This window comes from Nerophis ophidion, linkage group LG22 (assembly GCF_033978795.1).
Source record: "Nerophis ophidion isolate RoL-2023_Sa linkage group LG22, RoL_Noph_v1.0, whole genome shotgun sequence".
NCBI classification, from domain to species: Eukaryota; Metazoa; Chordata; class Actinopteri; order Syngnathiformes; family Syngnathidae; genus Nerophis; species Nerophis ophidion.
The window spans coordinates 32,483,963-32,502,483 of record NC_084632.1 but is presented as its reverse complement, the minus strand read 5'-3'; the positions used below and the strand labels follow the sequence as shown (position 1 = coordinate 32,502,483).

The window sequence follows — 18,521 nt, the reverse complement described above, 5'->3', positions numbered from 1 at the left end:
TCTGCTGACATGCTAGCAGAGTAGTAGATTAACAAAAAAAAAATTACAATTGTAAAGGACAATGTTTTATCAACTGATTGCAATAATATAAATTTGTTTTAACTGATAAACGAACCAAAAAATTACTTATTTTATCTTTGTGAAAATATTGGACACGGCGTGTTGTCAAGCTTATGAGATGTGATCCAAGTGTAAGCCACTGTGAGACTATTGTTCTTTTTCATTTTTATAACTGTCTAATGATAATGTCAATGGCAATAATGTAAATTTATTTTAACTATTAAACGAACCAAAAATATAACTTATTTTATCTTTGTGAAAACATTGGACACAGTGTGTTGTTAAGCTTATGCGATGCAATGCAAGTGTAAGCCACTGTGACACTATTGTTTTTTTTATAAATGTCTAATGATAATTTCAAGGAGGGATTTTTATCACTGCTATGCTGAAATTATAACTAATATTGATACCATTGTTGATAATATTTTTGTTTCACTACTTTTGGTTTGTTCTGTGTCGCGTTTGTGTCTCCTATCAATTGCTCTGTTTATTGCAGTTCTGAGTGTTGCTGGTTCAGGTTTGGTTTTGGAATTGGATTGCATTGTTATGGTATTGCTGTATAGTAGTTTGTTGGATTGATTAAAAAAAAAAAATAATAAATTCAAAATGAGAATCGATTCTGAATTGCACAACGTGGGAATCGCGATGCAAATTCAAATCGATTTTTTCCCACACCCCTAGTATATATATATATATATATATATATATATATATATATATATATATATATATATATATATATGATATATACATTTGTATACTCTAGCCTTTAAATAGACTCCCTTTTTAGACCAGTTGATCTGCCGTTTCTTTTCTTTTTCTCCTATGTCCCACTCTCCCTTGTGGAGGGGGTCCGGTCCGATCCAGTGGCCATGTACTGCTTGCCTGTGTATTGCCTGGGAACATCTATGCGCTGCTGATCCGCCTCCGCTTGGGATGTTTTCCTGCTGGCTCCGCTGTGAACGGGACTCTCGCGGCTGTGTTGGATCCATTATGGATTGAACTTTCACAGTATCATGTTAGACCCGCTCGACATCCATTGCTTTCGTCCTCTCCAAGGTTTGTGCAGCCCTTTGAGACACTAGTGATTTAGGGATATATAAGTAAACATTGATTGATTGATATGTATCATATATATTATATACATCATATGTATATTATATAAGATATATATATATCATATATATATATATATATTATATTTTGGATAGGTTGATTGGCAACACTAAATTGGCCCTAGTGTGTGAATGTGAGTGTGAATGTTGTCTGTCTATCTGTGTTGGCCCTGCGATGAGGGGCGACTTGTCCAGGGTGTACCCCGCCTTCCGCCCGATTGTAGCTGAGATAGGCGCCAGCGCCCCCCGTGACCCCAAAAGGGAATAAGCGGTAGTAAATGGATGGATGGATGGATATTATATATATGTTATATATACATATATAATATACATATGTATATATATATATACATGCACATGCATATATATATATATATACACACATAAATTATATGTATAAATATATATATACAGAAAAATGTATATATACATATATTTACACATGTATACATACATATATACACACACAAATACTTTACATATATATACAATTTTATACATATATACATGCATGTATACATGTATATATACATGTATACATGTATATATACATGTATACATACATACATTTATATACACACATATATATATACACATGTATATGAGGGGCGACTTGTCCAGGGTGTACCCCGCCTTCCGCCCGATTGTAGCTGAGATAGGCGCCAGCGCCCCCCGCGACCCCAAAAGGGAATAAGCGGTAGAAAATGGATGGATGGATGGATATTATATATATATGTTATATATACATATATAATATACATATGTATGTATATATACATGCACATGCATATATATATATATATATACACACATAAATTATATGTATAAATATATATATATACACAAAAATGTATATATACATATATTTACACATATATGCATACATATATACACACACAAATACTTTACATATATATACAATTATATACATATATACATGCATGTATACATGTATATATACATGTATACATGTATATATACATGTATACATGTATATATACATGTATATATACATGTATACATGTATATATACATGTATACATGCATGTATACATCTATATTTATATGTGTATATATATATGTGTGTATATAAATGTATGTATGTATATATACATGTATGTATATATACATGTATATATACATGTATGCATGTATATATACATGTATACATACATACATTTATATACACACATATATATATACACATATAAATATAGATACATATATATTATAAAAATATATATAGACATATACATCTACACATTTTTATACATATATATACATATATACACATACACATTTATATATACATATATATAAACACACATATATATATATATATACATTATATGTATATAAATACGTATGTATATATATATATATTATATATATATATATATATATATAGCAACAAGAACGTTTCCAAAGTGCTGTACATCCATGTTAAAAACATAATGCTCCACCAATGACTGAATAAAAACAAAAAATTAATAAATATAAAAACAATATAAAAATAAATATGTATATATATATATATATATATATATATATATATATATATATATGTGTGTGTGTGTGTGTGTGTATATATACACACACACACACACACACACACAAAGTTGTTGTTGTTTTTAAAATGTGATTTATTTTTCAAGTCAACATTTGACAATATCAATATTTTTTTTCCAATACCAAAACTCACTGGCAGTGTATGGCAAATACGAGTAATTTTCAAACAGATCAAACAATTTGTTGAAATCTTTTGTAAACGCTGTATCGTCAACTCTGTCACCCTTTGTAGATTGTGGGTGTTTTATTTTGGTAGTTCCTTTACGTGCCGTCCTTTCGGTGTTTAACTTTGAAATGCTGTCCCGGAAGCTGTGCGGTGTCATACGCTATGTGGACAGTCTACTTTCTACTCCTCTGCGGCGGCTGCGAGCTGTCATCATGCAGGTGGAATGTTCGCAGTGGCGACGCAGCCGGGTTCACTTCTCCTCCTCGGCCTGCTTGGGAGTCAGACGGAGCCTGGAGACGCACTAATACCGCCACACTTCACTTCATTTACTCAGCAACCCGACACGTAGCACACGGTTCTTGTTCCGTTATATCTTGCTGCGTTGTTGGATGCTGACTGTTGTTTTTTTCCGGGCTGGTGCAGTCCGCCTCAGCTGGGCTGCCATGTGACGACACACGTCACGGCGCCAGGAATAAATAACATTTTAGAAGAAAAATAAAAAAACACCGGGGAAAATCCTTCTGTGTTGTTATCAGCCCATGACCATGATGGACGAAGCTGGCGCTGCTTGTGAGAACTCGCCGGACCTGAGAGACATAGAGGCGAAAATCGGCCGGAAGACCCCCGAGGGTTTGCTCAGGTGGATGCGGGAGGAGGCGTCCACTTTCCGGGGCGAAGCCAAACTGGTCCCCGCCGGGCACGAAACCATCAAGGAGAACGGGAGGAAGAACCTGGATGAAAAGATTAGAATATTGAAGAGTGAGATGGTGAGTGTATACACACAATAAGTTACATTATAGAAAAGTTGAACATGTAGTTTATGTGCCTTTTGTCCATTTATTTTATTTGTATAATATAACGGGCCCATAAAAAAAGCCTTGATCTTTAAAAATACAATTTTGGATACCCTGGCTGTACAGTACTGTGTCGGCTAATACTGTACATCAGTGCTATGCAACTGGCGGCCCGCGGGCAACATCCGGCCTGCCAAAGTTTTCATTTGACCCGCCGAACATCGCCCAAATAGGCTCGATGAAACCATTGAAATTAGGGTTGATCATTTATGCCAGTGGTTCCCAAATGGGGGTACTTGAAGTTATGCCAAGGGGTACGTGAGATTTTCAAAAACTATTGTAAAAATAGCAACCATTCAAAAATCCTTTATAAATATATTTATTGAATAATACTTCAACAAAATATGAATGTAAGTTCATAAACTGGTGGAGGGGGTCCGGTCCGATCCGGTGGCCATGTACTGCTTGCCTGTGTATCGGCTGGGGACATCTCTGCGCTGCTGATCCGCCTCCGCTTGGGATGGTTTCCTGCTGGCTCCGCTGTGAACGGGACTCTCGCTGTTGTGTTGGATCCGCTTTGGACTGGACTCTCGCGACTGTGTTGGATCCATTATGGATTGAACTTTCACAGTATCATGTTGAACTTTCACAGTATCATGTTAGACCCGCTCGACATCCATTGCTTTCCTCCTCTCCAAGGTTCTCATAGTCATCATTGTCACCGACGTCCCACTGGGTGTGAGTTTTCCTTGCCCTTATGTGGGCCTACCGAGGATGTCGTAGTGGTTTGTGCAGCCCTTTGAGACACTAGTGATTTAGGGCTATATAAGTAAACATTGATTGATTGATTGATAACTGTGAAAAGAAATACAACAATGCAATATTCAGTGTTGACAGCTAGATTTTTTGTGGACATGTTCCATAAATATTGATGTTTAAGATTTCTTTTTTTGTGAAGAAATGTTTAGAATTAAGTTCATGAATCCAGATGGATCTCTATTACAATCCCCAAAGAGGGCGCTTTAAAGGCCTACTGAAACCCACTACTACAGACCACGCAGTCCAATACGGACGGTTTAATTTACTAAATTACAATTTTAAATTTCCCGCATAGTTTCCTGTTGAAAACGTCGCGGAATGATGAAGCGTGTTTGTGACATTATTGGTTGGAGGGGACATATTAGCCCATCACCACTTAAGGCTAAAAGTCGTCTCTTTTCATCGCGCAATTACACAGTATTTTGGACATCTGTGTTGCTGAATCGTTTGCAATTTGTTCAATTAATATTGGAGAAGTCAAAGTAGAAAGATGGAGGTGGGAAGCTTTTAGCCTTTAGCCACACAAACACACGGTGTTTCCTTGTTTAAAATTCCCAGAGGGGAAGCTTTACTATGGATCAGAGCGGTCAAGCCAACATGGATCCCAACTAGATGTCAACCGGCAATTCTCGGTGAGAAAATTGTGGTAATAAGTCGCGTCTTACCGGAGATCAGCGGAGCTTCTGTCCTGCTGCAGCTTTGTGACTTCCCTCAGAGACTCTGGCGTCAACACACCCGTGGGCACTCCCCTCCGACAATCAGGTAGTGTTTAACTCACTAAAACACTAGCAACACAATAGGCAGATAAGGGATTTCCCAGAATTATCCTAGTAAATGTGTCTAAAAATATCTGAATCGCTCCCACTGCAATTGCCTTTTTTTTTTCTAGTCCTTCACTCTAAATTTCCTCATCCACGAATCTTTCATCCTCGCTCAAATTAATGGGGAAATTGTCGCTTTCTCGGTCCGAATAGCTCTTGCTGCTGGAGGCTATGATTATAAACAATGTGAGGATGTGAGGAGTCCTACAACCCGTGACGTCACGCGCACATCGTCTGCTACTTCCGGTAAAGGCAAGGCTTTTTTATTAGCGACCAAAGGTTGTGAACTTTATCGTCGATGTTCTCGACTAAATCCTTTCAACAAAAATATGGCAATATCGCGAAATGATCAAGTAGGACACATAGAATGGACCTGCTATCCCCGTTTAAATAAGAAAATCTCATTTCAGTAGGCCTTTAAGTTGATGATTACTTCTATGTGTAGAAATCTTTATTTATAATTGAATCACTTGTTTATTTTTCAACAAGTTTTTAGTTATTTTTACATCTTTTTTTCCAAATAGTTCAAGAAAGACCAATACAAATTAGCAATATTTTGCACCGTTATACAATTTAATAAATCATAAACTGATGACATAGTGCTGTATTTTACTTCTTCATCTCTTTTTCAACCAAAAATGCTTTGCTCTGATTAGGGGGTACTTGAATTGAAAAAATGTTCACAGGGCATTCATCACTGAAAAAAGGTTGAGAACCACTGATTTATGCAGTACTCCCGCCACCCACAGGAGGCAACGGCGAGGCATTCACGTTCTTTTAACTAGCCGCACACGCTGGAAACTATTAACAGGGGCAGAATAATTAATTAATTGCAGTGCAGTGTGAAAGGCGATGTGTTTATTTTGTAATTAAGTAGTTTCAAAGAAATATATTCTGCGGAGGCACTTTCTGAAGAAACATCAACATTTCGATGTTCGGCCGCTAAGCCCTTGGGCTCTTGGAACTGCAGTCCTGTTCATTATGAAGTTGAATAGCCCTGCTGGACATGGTTAAATTGGGGCCCCAAGCAGGATTTTATTTGGGGCCTTCAATGAAAAAAAATTTCACACTTCATTTATGTGAAACAATTGTTTCTGTAGTTTTTTTTTTTTTTTTTTTTTTTTAAATCAAACTTTAATTTAATTTAATGCATGTTTTGTGCTAAAACAAAATCATGGTAAATAACTTGTTCAAACATTTTTTTTATTGTATAAAGTGATACAAATAATACATTTTCAAAACGTTTTGACACAACTAAGATCAGGGTTTGAGTATCAGTAGCAGAGCAGGAAGGGGCTAGGAATAGGTTTGCGGTAAAATTCCACATCAAGCGCCATGTCATTCATTATTAACTGTATCAAACTTGTCTGGTGAAAGTATGTTTAACACATACATTTCAGATAAATAGACTTAATTTATCCCATAATGGGAAAATTAGTGAGTTGCAGTGCAGATACAAATAGTCTACAAAAAATAAGGTTAAAAAAAAAGAAGAAAACATAGGGAAACATTTAAGAACACAAAGGACATAAAAGACATTGAAAGAGAACAGAGCTGTTGCAACCAGCTGCCACTTCAGCGGCGCAATTTCTACATACAGCTACAAAAGCGACAATAAAACAATAGCAATAAGTAATACAAATTAAACACATACGACTGCATCATGCCTAGACAAACAACAAAATAAAACAAAAACACAAATTCAACTCCCACATACTGTATACCACGGTCGCCACTGCAGTGCTTCCCTCCATTCTTTGTTGGAGTTGGGGGGGCGCACGGCCAGAGACAGGAACAGACCCAACAAAGCAACCAAGAGAGTCCTACACGTCCTCAGCTGCCCGTCCAAGGAGACCAAAGTGTCCGATACATGCTCATTCAGCCAGAACTCCATGAAGCTCATCCATCCCGAGGCTCAACGCTAGCCCTTCCACTGCATCTCCTCCGTTCTGGCAGAGAGCCAGCAGCAAACATGGCCATGGCTGCCCAAAGGCAAGATCCAAAAATTCACAATAAAGCACTTAAAAAAGCAGCGCAGAAGTCACAAAATTGCCTCCCCATTTTGCCCATTCCCAAAGGGACCCCGTCCAGGAAAAAAACATCCAGAAGACAAAGGATGAACCACGAGAGCACAGAGCTCCTGCAACCAGCAACCACTACAGCGGTGCCATTTTGGTGAATATAAATCATATGAAAACAGAAAAATCCAAATAAATATATGCACACATGGAGGAAAAGTGATGACAACAAAGTGCCATTCTCTAGGTAAAGTGCCACTACTGCCCACATCATTTTATTTTATAATTTTTTTAGTGTTTTTTACTTTGGTGGCTGTGTGGAAGTGGCTGGTTGCATCAGCTCTGCTCTTTTAATGACCTTTTTTTAGTTCTTTGATGTTTCCCTCTTAAACACATGCTTATGTGTGCTATGGCTATGTGTTTTTTTTCCCTCCCTTGGCCTCAGTCTGGACCCCCTCTCCAGGGGCCCAGGCGTAAACTGAATATTTTTTTTTCCCACCCCTCCAGCATTTACCTGTTTCTCACCTTTTTTGTAAGGGGCGCCGGAAGTTGGCAAACCCGTCAGTGATCCTGTGTCTCCCTGTAATGTTTGTCTGCTTTTGAATGGGATTGTTCTGAAAATCTTAATTTCCCCTCTGGGATTATTAAAGTATTTCTGATTCTGATCAGAGGACAGTGAGAATTACCAGGAAAATATGCCATTATATTCTTTATCAGGGGTGGAGCAGGAAAGGGCTCGGACTATGTTTGCGGTATCATTACATATTTAAACGCCCTGTCATCCATCCATCCATTTTCTACCGCTTATTCCCTTTCGGGGTTGCGGGGGGCGCTGGCGCCTATCTCAGCTACAATCGGGGGGAAGGCAGGGTACACCCTGGACAAGTCGCCACCTCATCGCAGGGCCAACACAGATAGACAGACAACATTCACACTCACATTCACACACTAGGGCCAATTTAGTGTTGCCAATCAACCTATCCCCAGGTGCATGTCTTTGGAAGTGGGAGGAAGCCGGAGTACCCGGAGGGAACCCACGCATTCACGGGGAGAACATGCAAACTCCACACAGAAAGATCCCGAGCCTGGATTTGAACCCAGGACTGCAGGAACTTCGTATTGTGAGGCAGACGCACTAACCCCTCTGCCACCGTGAAGCCCTGTCATCCATTGATTTAAATGTTATATGCTCTTCTTTACACAAAACGAGATCCCCCATGTAATCTGTATATCTAGAGAGGCGTCCATGTTGGTACTATCCATCCATCTTCTTCTGCTTATCCAAGGTCGGGTCGCGGGGGAAGCAGCCTAAGCAGGGAAGCCCAGACTTCCCTCTCCCCAGCCACTCACTTTGTCCAGATCGACCGGTAAATTGAGAGCTTTGCCTTCCGGCTCAGCTCCTTCTTCACCTCAACGGATCGGTACAACGTCCGCATTACTGAAGACGCGGCACCAATCCGCCTGTCGTTCTCACGATCCACTCTTCCCTCACTCGTGAACAAGACATCTAGGTACTTGAACTCCTCCACTTGGGGCAGGGTCTCCTCCCCAACCCGTAGGTGGCACTCCACACTTTGCCGGGCAAGAACCATGGACTCGGACTTGGAGGTGCTGATTCTCATTCCGGTCTCTTCACACTCGGCTGCAAACCAATCCAGTGAGAGCTGAAGATCCCGGGCAGATGAAGCCTTCAGGACCGCGTCATCTGCAAAAAGCAGAGACCTGATCCCGCGGCCACCAAACCAGAACCCCTCAACGCCTTGACTACGCCTAGAAATTCTGTCCATAAAAGTTATGAACAGGTACTACTTTGGTACTACTATAACACAAAGTTAAAATAACAACAATACAATGTGTCTTTGATGAAAATATGCTCAAAAGCAGTGCTCAAACAAACCTAATACATACTACATTTAAAGTTAAAGTACTAATGATTTTCACACACACACTAGGTGTGGCGAAATTATCACCCTTGATCAGGGAGGTGAGGGGAGCAGTGAGCAGCAACGGTGGCCGCGCCCGGGAGTCATTTTTGGTGATTTAACCCCCAATTCCAACCCTTGATTCTGAGTGCCAAGCAGGGAGGTCATGGGTCCCATTTTTATCGTCTTTGGTATGACTCGATCGGGGTTTGAACTCACAACCTACCAGGGCAGACACTCTAACCACTAGGTCACTGAGTAGGTTAAAGACATGTCTGTGATATTAGTATTATTAGTGTCAACATTTCTTCTGTATTCTCTTTAAATAGTGCCTTTTTGCTCTTTGTGCTGTCTTTTTTGTTGTTTAATATCTACAATATGCCATGGGCCAATTAAAAATAGCCCCCAGACTGCACTTTGAATACCCCTACTGTACATAATATAAGTACTGTAACAAGTCATTTGCTGTTAGTATAGTGCGGGGGTCGGCCAGGCGCATGCGATTCTTTAGCGCCGCCCTAGTGGCTCTCTGAAGCTTTTTCAAAAATGTATGAAAAATGTGAAAGGATGAGGAAACATTTTTTTAGATGTTTTAATATGGTTTCTGTAGGAGGTCAAACATCACCCAAACCTCCCTAATTGTTATAAAGCACAATGTTCATATTAAACGTGCTTCACTGATTCGAGTATTTGGCGAGCGCCGTTTTGTCCTACTAATTTTGGCGGTCCTTGAATTCACCGTAGTTTGTTTACATGTATAACTTTTCTCCGACTTTCTAAGACGTGTTTTATGCTCATTCTTTTTTTGTCTCATTTTGTCCACCAAACTTTTAACGTTGTGCATGAATGCACAAAAGGTGAGTTTTGTTGATGTTATTGAGTTGTGTGGAGTGCTAATCAGACATATTTGGTCACTGCATGACTGCAAGCTAATCGATGCTAACATGCTATTTAGGCTAGCTGTATGTACACATTACATCATAATGCCTCATTTGTAGCTATATTTGAGCTCATTTAGTTTCCTTTAAGTACTCATAACTCAATTTATATCTCATGACACACTATCTGTATATAATATGGCTTTTTTTTTTTTTTTTGCGGCTCCAGACTGATTTGTTTTTGTATTTTTGGTCTAATATGGCTCTTTCAACATTTTGGGTTGCCGACCCCTGGTATAGTGGAATAATGAACACCAACTCGATGGTTTGTATTGTGCATTGTTTGATAAAGTGTAGAGTAAATACACGGTGCCTCCATAGGTCAAATCTGAATGTAACATGAAGCTATTTGTAGGACCCCAGTGAAACTACAAGATGATTTGTAAAACTGTAATTGCCTGATTGCATATAAGACAAAAATACAACGCAAAACATTGATATCGATCGATATACTGTGTGACGCAATGATGACCATTTTGTTTGCTCATTTCTTTTCAGCCAGGCATGAACCCAGTGTGTGGTTGTGACACAGAGCTTGCTTTATACCATAAACAAAGACTCTCCCAAAAACAAAGACAGCTGTCTGCTTGATAGAGTTGCTCCAAAACATATAATTTACACAGTCAAAACACAAAAACAACGTCCAATTAGGATCCCGTATTGCAGTGGTGTTCCAAGCTCCGGCTCAGGGTCCCTTGACCGTTTTACTACATCGACAACATCGACTACATTAACGTGGACCCCAACTTAAACAAGTTGAAAAACTTATTCGGGTGTTACCATTTAGGAGTGGATTGTATGTAATATGTATTGTACTGTGCAATCTACTAATAAGTTTCAAACAATCAATCAATCAAAGACAACAAACAAAATGCACCCAGTTTTAGTTTTAACCACCCTAAGAATTATCATCATAGTCAAGACATATGAGAAAAAGACTGCAGCAGCTCGGTTAGATAAGGGTTTACAAAACGATATGAAAACAGAAGAATCCAAATAGGAATATGCACACATGGAAGACAAGTGATGACAACAAAGTGACATTCTCTCGATCAGTGGTTGTCAAACTGTTTTCACCGAGTACCACTTAAGAAAACACTTTGCACTCCAAGTACCACCATTAATGACCAACATTAAAATACAGTAGCGTAGTCGGCCTAAGTAATCATTAAAAAACAAGGGAGAGGTTTTATTTAAGTTAAAGTACCAATGATTGTCACACACACACTAGGTGTGGTGAAATTTGTCCTCCGCATTTTACCCATCTCCTTGATCACCCCCTGGGAGGTGAGGGGAGCAGTAGGCAGCAGCGGTGCCACGCCCGGGAATCATTTATGATGATTTAACCCCCAATTCCAACCCTTGATGCTGTGTGTCAAGTAGGGAGGTAATGGGTCCCATTTTTTTTATTGTCTTCGGTATGACTCGGCCGGGGTTTGAACTCCCAACCTACCGATCTCAGGGCGGACACTCTAACCACTAGGCCACTGAGAAGGCAATTATATATAATTTGACAATTATATTTTAATATTTTTGGCCACTGTAACATTACACACAGTTTGAACAGTAACACTGTTTGAATATAGGAAAATAAAACACTGTACTTTAAGCAAGTGCTTCTTTGGAGCCTGCATAATTACGACAGTTTAAGAATCACTGCTCTAGGTAATCTCTATTATAATTGTAAAACCTTCATTATAAATGCCAGCAGTTCTTATTAAGAATTGTGTAGTTTAATAGGGATCGGTATCTTTTGCATAAATATATCACATTGTGTGCATTGAATATTAATATGGATATTTCAAAAATACTGTATAAATAAAATAACTAAGTAACATGTTTTAAACAACATGCATTAAATCCATAAGAGAAAATGTCTTAATTATCACAGCAAAACCAGCAGTAATAAAGAACACAGAGAATGTACAAAAATCATCACTACCTAATAGTGATGGTCAGAATTCCGAGGTTTGTGAATGCACCTCTCTCTCCGTGATGGAGACTGGTGCGTAACGAGGAAGTGTTGTGTTGCTGTGGTATTATGTGTGTTGGAACCGAGCACAGCTGTTGGCGTGTTAAGCTTTGCAATTATGTTTAAAAGAGGGACAAACGGCCGCAGATATACTTTATACCGGTACGAAAGATTTGGTAATTATTTATTCACATACCTTAATTGTTTGGCAGTAAAACGGATGATCAAACAAAACAGTACTCTTCATCATGGACCCACTAGCTTTAAAGGCTAGCTCTCCAGTCAGACTCTAACTCCACGGTGATGCTTTGGGTAAATTTACAAAACTGTAACAATACAAAAAGGAATGCAATTGTAAGTTAATAATACTAACAAAGACACTCGTAAGCGTGTTAGCATATCCGCTAATTCTAAAAACGCTAGCTTGATTACATTACGATAACACGTACAAATATGCATAAAAACACGCCTGCAGACATCGCACATGGGATGAGTTAGTAAGTATGAATCCATCCATCCATCCATTTCCTACCGCTTATTCCCTTTCGGGGTCGCGGGGGGCGCTGGCGCCTATCTCAGCTACAATCGGGCGGAAGGCGGTGTACACCCTGGACAAGTCGCCAACTCATCGCAATAGTTTCAGTTATATTGCAAAACTTATAAAAGTTGCTTGAAGGGATGAATGAAGAGCATCAACGCTATGGATGAACACTTCCAGTTGAAAGGAACCAAACAAAAAGCACATTTTTAACCTGCAGCAATTGCAGTGAGCGAACCCGTCCAGAAATGGCAATATAGCACAAACAATAACACACCTGCTCAGTTTCTCTGTCGAGCTTCTATGAAAACTTTTTGAAACATGCAAAATATTCCGGCCGTTAGTGAAGAAAAATACATAAATTAGCTGCACTGTTCTATGAGCCGCAGTGTTCAAATCGAGGAAAAATAGTAGTATATATATATATATATATATATATATATATATATATATATATATATATATATCCATCCATCCACCATCTTCCGCTTATCCGAGGTCGGGTCGTGGGGGCAACAGCCTAAGCAGGGAAACCCAGACTTCCCTCTCCCCAGCCACTTCGTCTAGCTCTTCCCGGGGGATCCCGAGGCGTTCCCAGGCCAGCCGGGAGACATAGTCTTCCCAACGTGTCCTGGGTCTTCCCCGTGGCCTCCTACCGGTTGGACGTGCCCTAAACACCTCCCTAGGGAGGCGTTCGGGTGGCATCCTGACCAGATGCCCGAACCACCTCATCTGGCTCCTCTCGATGTGAAGGAGCAGTGGCTTTACTTTGAGTTCCTCCTGGATGGCAGAGCTTCTCACCCTATCTCTAAGGGAGAGCCCCGCCACACGGCGGAGGAAACTCATTTCGGCCGCTTGTACCCGTGATCTTATCCTTTCGGTCATGACCCAAAGCTCATGACCATAGGTGAGGATGGGAACGTAGATCGACCGGTAAATTGAGAGCTTTGCCTTCCGGCTCAGCTCCTTCTTTACCACAACGGATCGGTACATATATATATATATATATATATATATATATATATATATATATATATATATATATATATATATATATATATATATATATATATATATATATATATATATATATATATATTTAAGCCGTTCATGATTGAGTATATCCGTTCGGTCACCATGTTCAATGGAGAAGTCTGATCTACAAAATTTGCAGGCCGCATACCCCTTCCCCTTCGAGCTGTCCTGGATGTACTGAAATTATTTTTTTCCAATCATTTTGGAACTTGTAAGTGTACTTTTTCTTACTCGTCGTCGCCGTGTCTCTTCTTTGTTTTCCCGCTTCATCTCTGTTATGTTTTTGGACATTACTACTTGCCCTAGTTTTGAAGCAATGCATGATGGGAATCCGGATGTTGTGTGTCAGTGTGTAAACATACCGGCTGGAATAAACATACGCTGAGAAATAACTCCGTGCCTCCCTACTTTATGGGTTATAGATAAACGTATGGCTAACAGAGACATATATAACAGTCTCCTTTTCAGGTGAGAGAGGACGCTAAAGGCAGTGTCTTTAAGGCACACCCCCAATGTTCTTGTCTGGGTGGGAATCGGGAGAAATTCGGGAGAATGGTAGCCCCGGGAGATTTTTGGGAGGGGCACTGAAATTTGGGAGTCTGTATTACAGCGCTATGATACTGCCTTCTGTTGTAATGCTGTATTTTAAAGACACAATCACGCTGCCTTCGGAGTATATAACATAAAAAAGATGTACTTTAATCTCATACTGTCTACCACAACCATCACATTGTTTGATTAAGGCTCCGGCGAGAAACTCTGTACAGACTAAAATGTTGCGCGACGTACACTATCAGACATTTGTTGTACAGTACATCATTCTGAAATCGAGCTCAATTACTGCGGGTACAATTTTTTTTCCGTGTGTCTTGTAGTGCATTTTCTCTCACCGCTTAGTTGACATTAACTATTTATCATTTTGTCAATTGTACTTTCATTACATCTATTACAGTATTTATCGATTATTAATTAGTCCCGGGCCTGACCGTAGTAATTTCCGCAAAGATGGAATTATTTATCCATTCATCTATCCATTTTTTACCGCTTTGTCCCTCCCTGGGTCGCGGGGGTTCTGGAGCCTATCCATTCGGGCGGAAGGCGAGGTATACCCAAGACAAGTCGCCACCTCATCACAGGGCCAACACAGATAGACAACATTCACACACTAGGGCCAATATAGTGTTGCCAATCAACCTATCCCCAGGTAAATAAAATATAATATCAGATATACAGTACAGGCCAAAAGTTTGGACACCTTCTCATTCAATGAGTTTTCTTTATTTTCATGACTGCTTACTTTGTAGATTGTCACTGAAGGCATCAAAACTATGAATGAACACACGTGGAGTTATGTACTTAACAATATAAGGTGAAATAACTGAAAAAATGTTTTATATTCTAGTTTCTTCAAAATAGCCACCCTTGGATCTGATTACTGCTTTGCACACTCTTTGCATTCTCTCGGTGAGCTTCAAGAGGTAATCAGCTGAAATGGTTTTCACTTCACAGGTGTGCTTGAAGCTCATTGACAGAATGCCAAGAGTGTGCAAAGTAGTAATCGGTGCAAAGCATGGCTATTTTGAAGAAGCTAGAATATATAACATGTTTTCAGTTATTTCACCTTTTTTGTTAAGTACATAACTCCACATGTGTTTATTTATAGTTTTGATTCCTTCACTGACAATCTACAATGAAAAAAGTAATGAAAATGAAAAATAAGGGATTGACGAGGAGAAGGTGTGTCCAAACTTTTGGCCTGCACTGTATGAAGGGAGCAATTGGCAGGTAATGAAGTAGAATTTTTTTAAAAGCCATATACAGTGGGGCAAAAAAGTATTTAGTCAGCCACCGATTGTGCAAGTTCTCCCACTTAAAATGATGACTGAGGTCTGTAATTTTCATCATAGGTACACTTCAACTGTGAGAGACAGAATGGGGGAAAAAAATCTAGGAATTCACATTGTAGGAATTCTAAAGAAATTATTTGTAAATTATGGTGTAAAATAAGTATTTGGTCAACCATTCAAAGCTCTCACTGATGGAAGGAAGTTTTGGCTCAAAATCTCACGATACATGGCCCCATTCATTCTTTCCTTAACACGGATCAATCCTCCTGCCTCCTTAGCATAAAAACAGCCCGAAAGCATGATGTTTCCACCCCCATGCTTCACAGTAGGTGTGGTGTTCACTCAGTATTCTTCTTCCTCCAAACACGACGAGTTGAGTTTATACCAAAAAGTTCTATTTTGGGTTAATCTGACCACATGACATTCTCCCAATCCTCTGCTGTATCATCCATGCATCAATTTTGGTATAAACTCAACTCTTCGTGTTTGGAGGAAGAAGAATACTGAGTTGCATCCCAAGAACACCACACCTACTGTGACGCATGGGGGTGGAAACATCATGATTTGGGGCTGTTTTTATGCTAAGGGGACAGGACGATTGATCCGTGTTCAGGAAAGAATGAATGGGGCCATGTATCGTGAGATTTTGAGCCAAAACCTGCTTCAATCAGTGAGAGCTTTGAATGGTTGACCAAATACTTATTTTCCACCATAATTTACAAATAAATTCTTTAAAATTCCTACAATGTGAATTCCTCGATTTTTTTTTCACATTCTGTCTCTCACAGTTGAAGTGTGCCTATGATGAACATTGCAGACCTCTGTCATCATTTTAAGTGGGAGAACTTGCACAATCGGTGGCTGACTAAAATTTTTTTTGCCCCACTGTATTTACAGAAACAAAAATCACACAACATATACTGGTGCTAAAATATGTATGTTCAGTGAGTGTTACGCATGAAAGAAAACACAATGTTACTGTCTGAAAATGATCTATTAATTGACACAATTGGAATGAAATGACTAATACAAACACAGAAGAACTTTAGTAATGATGTGAGCGGTTCATTCCTGCAAGAAGCTCTGCAGGAGTCACACTGAAGGTGAAATGCCTGCAGGGGTCTTATCCCACGTCCCTACTGTCACTTGCAATATACTCTTCTAGCCCGCACACAGCCAAGTGTCAATGTGATGTTATATGCATATCTGCTTGTAATCACTATCAATGAACTAGTCTGCCATCTGTCTCTGTATAAGCATTGGCAATAAATTAAACCAAATTACTATGCTTCCCATCCTCAAGTTTTACTACCGTGGGTTTATTTTCTTTTAGTGTTTTGATGCATTTCGATGTGTGACTTGAAGACTGATATATTTAGTTCGGCGTTACAATGGTGTTTGTTGATTTTAAAAATAGATAAAAGGTTGGGATGAGTCATTTATGCAAGCAGATGGAGCATTGGCGGTTGTTAAGGAGATGGTAGTCCATCTTATGTCGGGGTGGCGGCGAGAATGCCAAACGTCTGCCTGTGTTAGCCTGGCAAGGTGAAATGCACTTTGGGACATGAGAGGGGGGTCCGTGCGCAATGAGATGGGGGTGGGCGGCATGCTGTTGCAGTATTATTGAGCGCTTGTCGCCGTGTTGCAGCGAGCAGTGAGTCAGCAGTCTAGGAGGAGCTATGTGACATCGAGAGGCAGTTTTTGACACTTATTAAATACTTCTGGCCTGATTTCGGTGCAGTTTCCCGGTTTGTGGTGTGAATTACACAGTGTGTTTTTCATTTATTAACTGTCACATGCTTTTTACAGTTTGCTTTTCTCAGCACAGATTTATAGCATCTCTCAGCTGCCTGGTTTTGATTTTTAAGCCGCAAGTTTGAGTTCAGTGGCATTATGACGTGTCTGTGGTCATTTTAAAGGCGACTGTTTGCTGATAATAATTAAAAAAGAGCTGCAGTTCTCATCTTTAACCTTTAAGAGGGATGGATGTGAAAATCATTGTATTTGAAGCATTGTCTAATAAAATCATCTCAGCTTGTCTTTTCTTTGGAGGAATCCAAGGAAAGAAACCCAAGCGAGTTTGAAAATCCATTCAAGCCACAACTTCTTTTGCCATGAGTGTAACTCGGGAAAGTTACAGCAAGTGTTCCAAGGAAAACTACAAATCCATCAGGGGGCTTTGGGGCATTCCATACTTTATTTGTGTAGCGTTTGCAAGCTGCTTCACTGTTTTAACTGCTTCATTCCGCAAAATATATAGATGTGAATTGTGTTTAATTCTAGCATGTACGTACAGTAAATAGATATGGAACAATCAAACAATGAAAGCGGCTGTTTGCAATTTGCTTACTGGTACATTTCTCAAACCAACAAATAGGACAAAAACACCATCGGCTAACTTATGTTACCATTCAAGGTTTTTCCTTTAAATGTAATTGATCAATGAGGCCCACCACGGCAAAATAAAAGCCGCCACACCTTAAAAATGAGGGGTTTTTTTTCTATGAAAATAAATTTAAGTAATATAATGTATTTTAGTCACACAAACTCTGACGACACCATTTTTAACTTTTATTGACAATCTTATAATAACACCCGCCACAAATCGAACTAATATCACCTCCCAAGCACACTCATCCGTCTCCATGCTTCGCTCCCAATCACACTTCTTCATTTTCTGCCAATCCCCTTTCAGGCACAGTGTATTCACAGCCATAGAAGCAATTGACATCAATAACACATGAACATAAACATTAACACCGGCAAGTCATTATAGTATATAACGTTATAGTGATGCATCAAAAAGACTTTGATCACCAAAACAGCACCGCTGTTGTGATGACGTAACCAAGACGCACAATTGTCTGGAGCGGAGGGATAGACATACTTTAATATATCAGAGATATA

General features: G+C 39.4%; 1 protein-coding gene and 1 long non-coding RNA gene across 2 annotated transcripts in view; one reads left to right on the top strand and one right to left on the bottom strand.

Annotated features, from left to right (window-relative positions):
* The first annotated feature begins 3,073 nt into the window (after positions 1-3,073).
* Positions 3,074-18,521, top strand: part of lurap1 (leucine rich adaptor protein 1) — a 31,406-nt gene continuing 15,958 nt past the window's right edge. The window contains exon 1 of the mRNA XM_061883715.1: positions 3,074-3,677. Coding sequence (XP_061739699.1) covers positions 3,450-3,677 — 228 coding nt within the window. The 5' untranslated portion in view covers positions 3,074-3,449. The remainder of the gene's footprint in view (positions 3,678-18,521) is intronic.
* The window catches only part of LOC133540787 (uncharacterized), a 90,423-nt gene continuing 75,168 nt past the window's right edge, over positions 3,267-18,521 (bottom strand). Inside the window, exon 8 of the long non-coding RNA XR_009803725.1 lies at positions 3,267-3,641. This is a non-coding gene — a long non-coding RNA (uncharacterized LOC133540787). The remainder of the gene's footprint in view (positions 3,642-18,521) is intronic.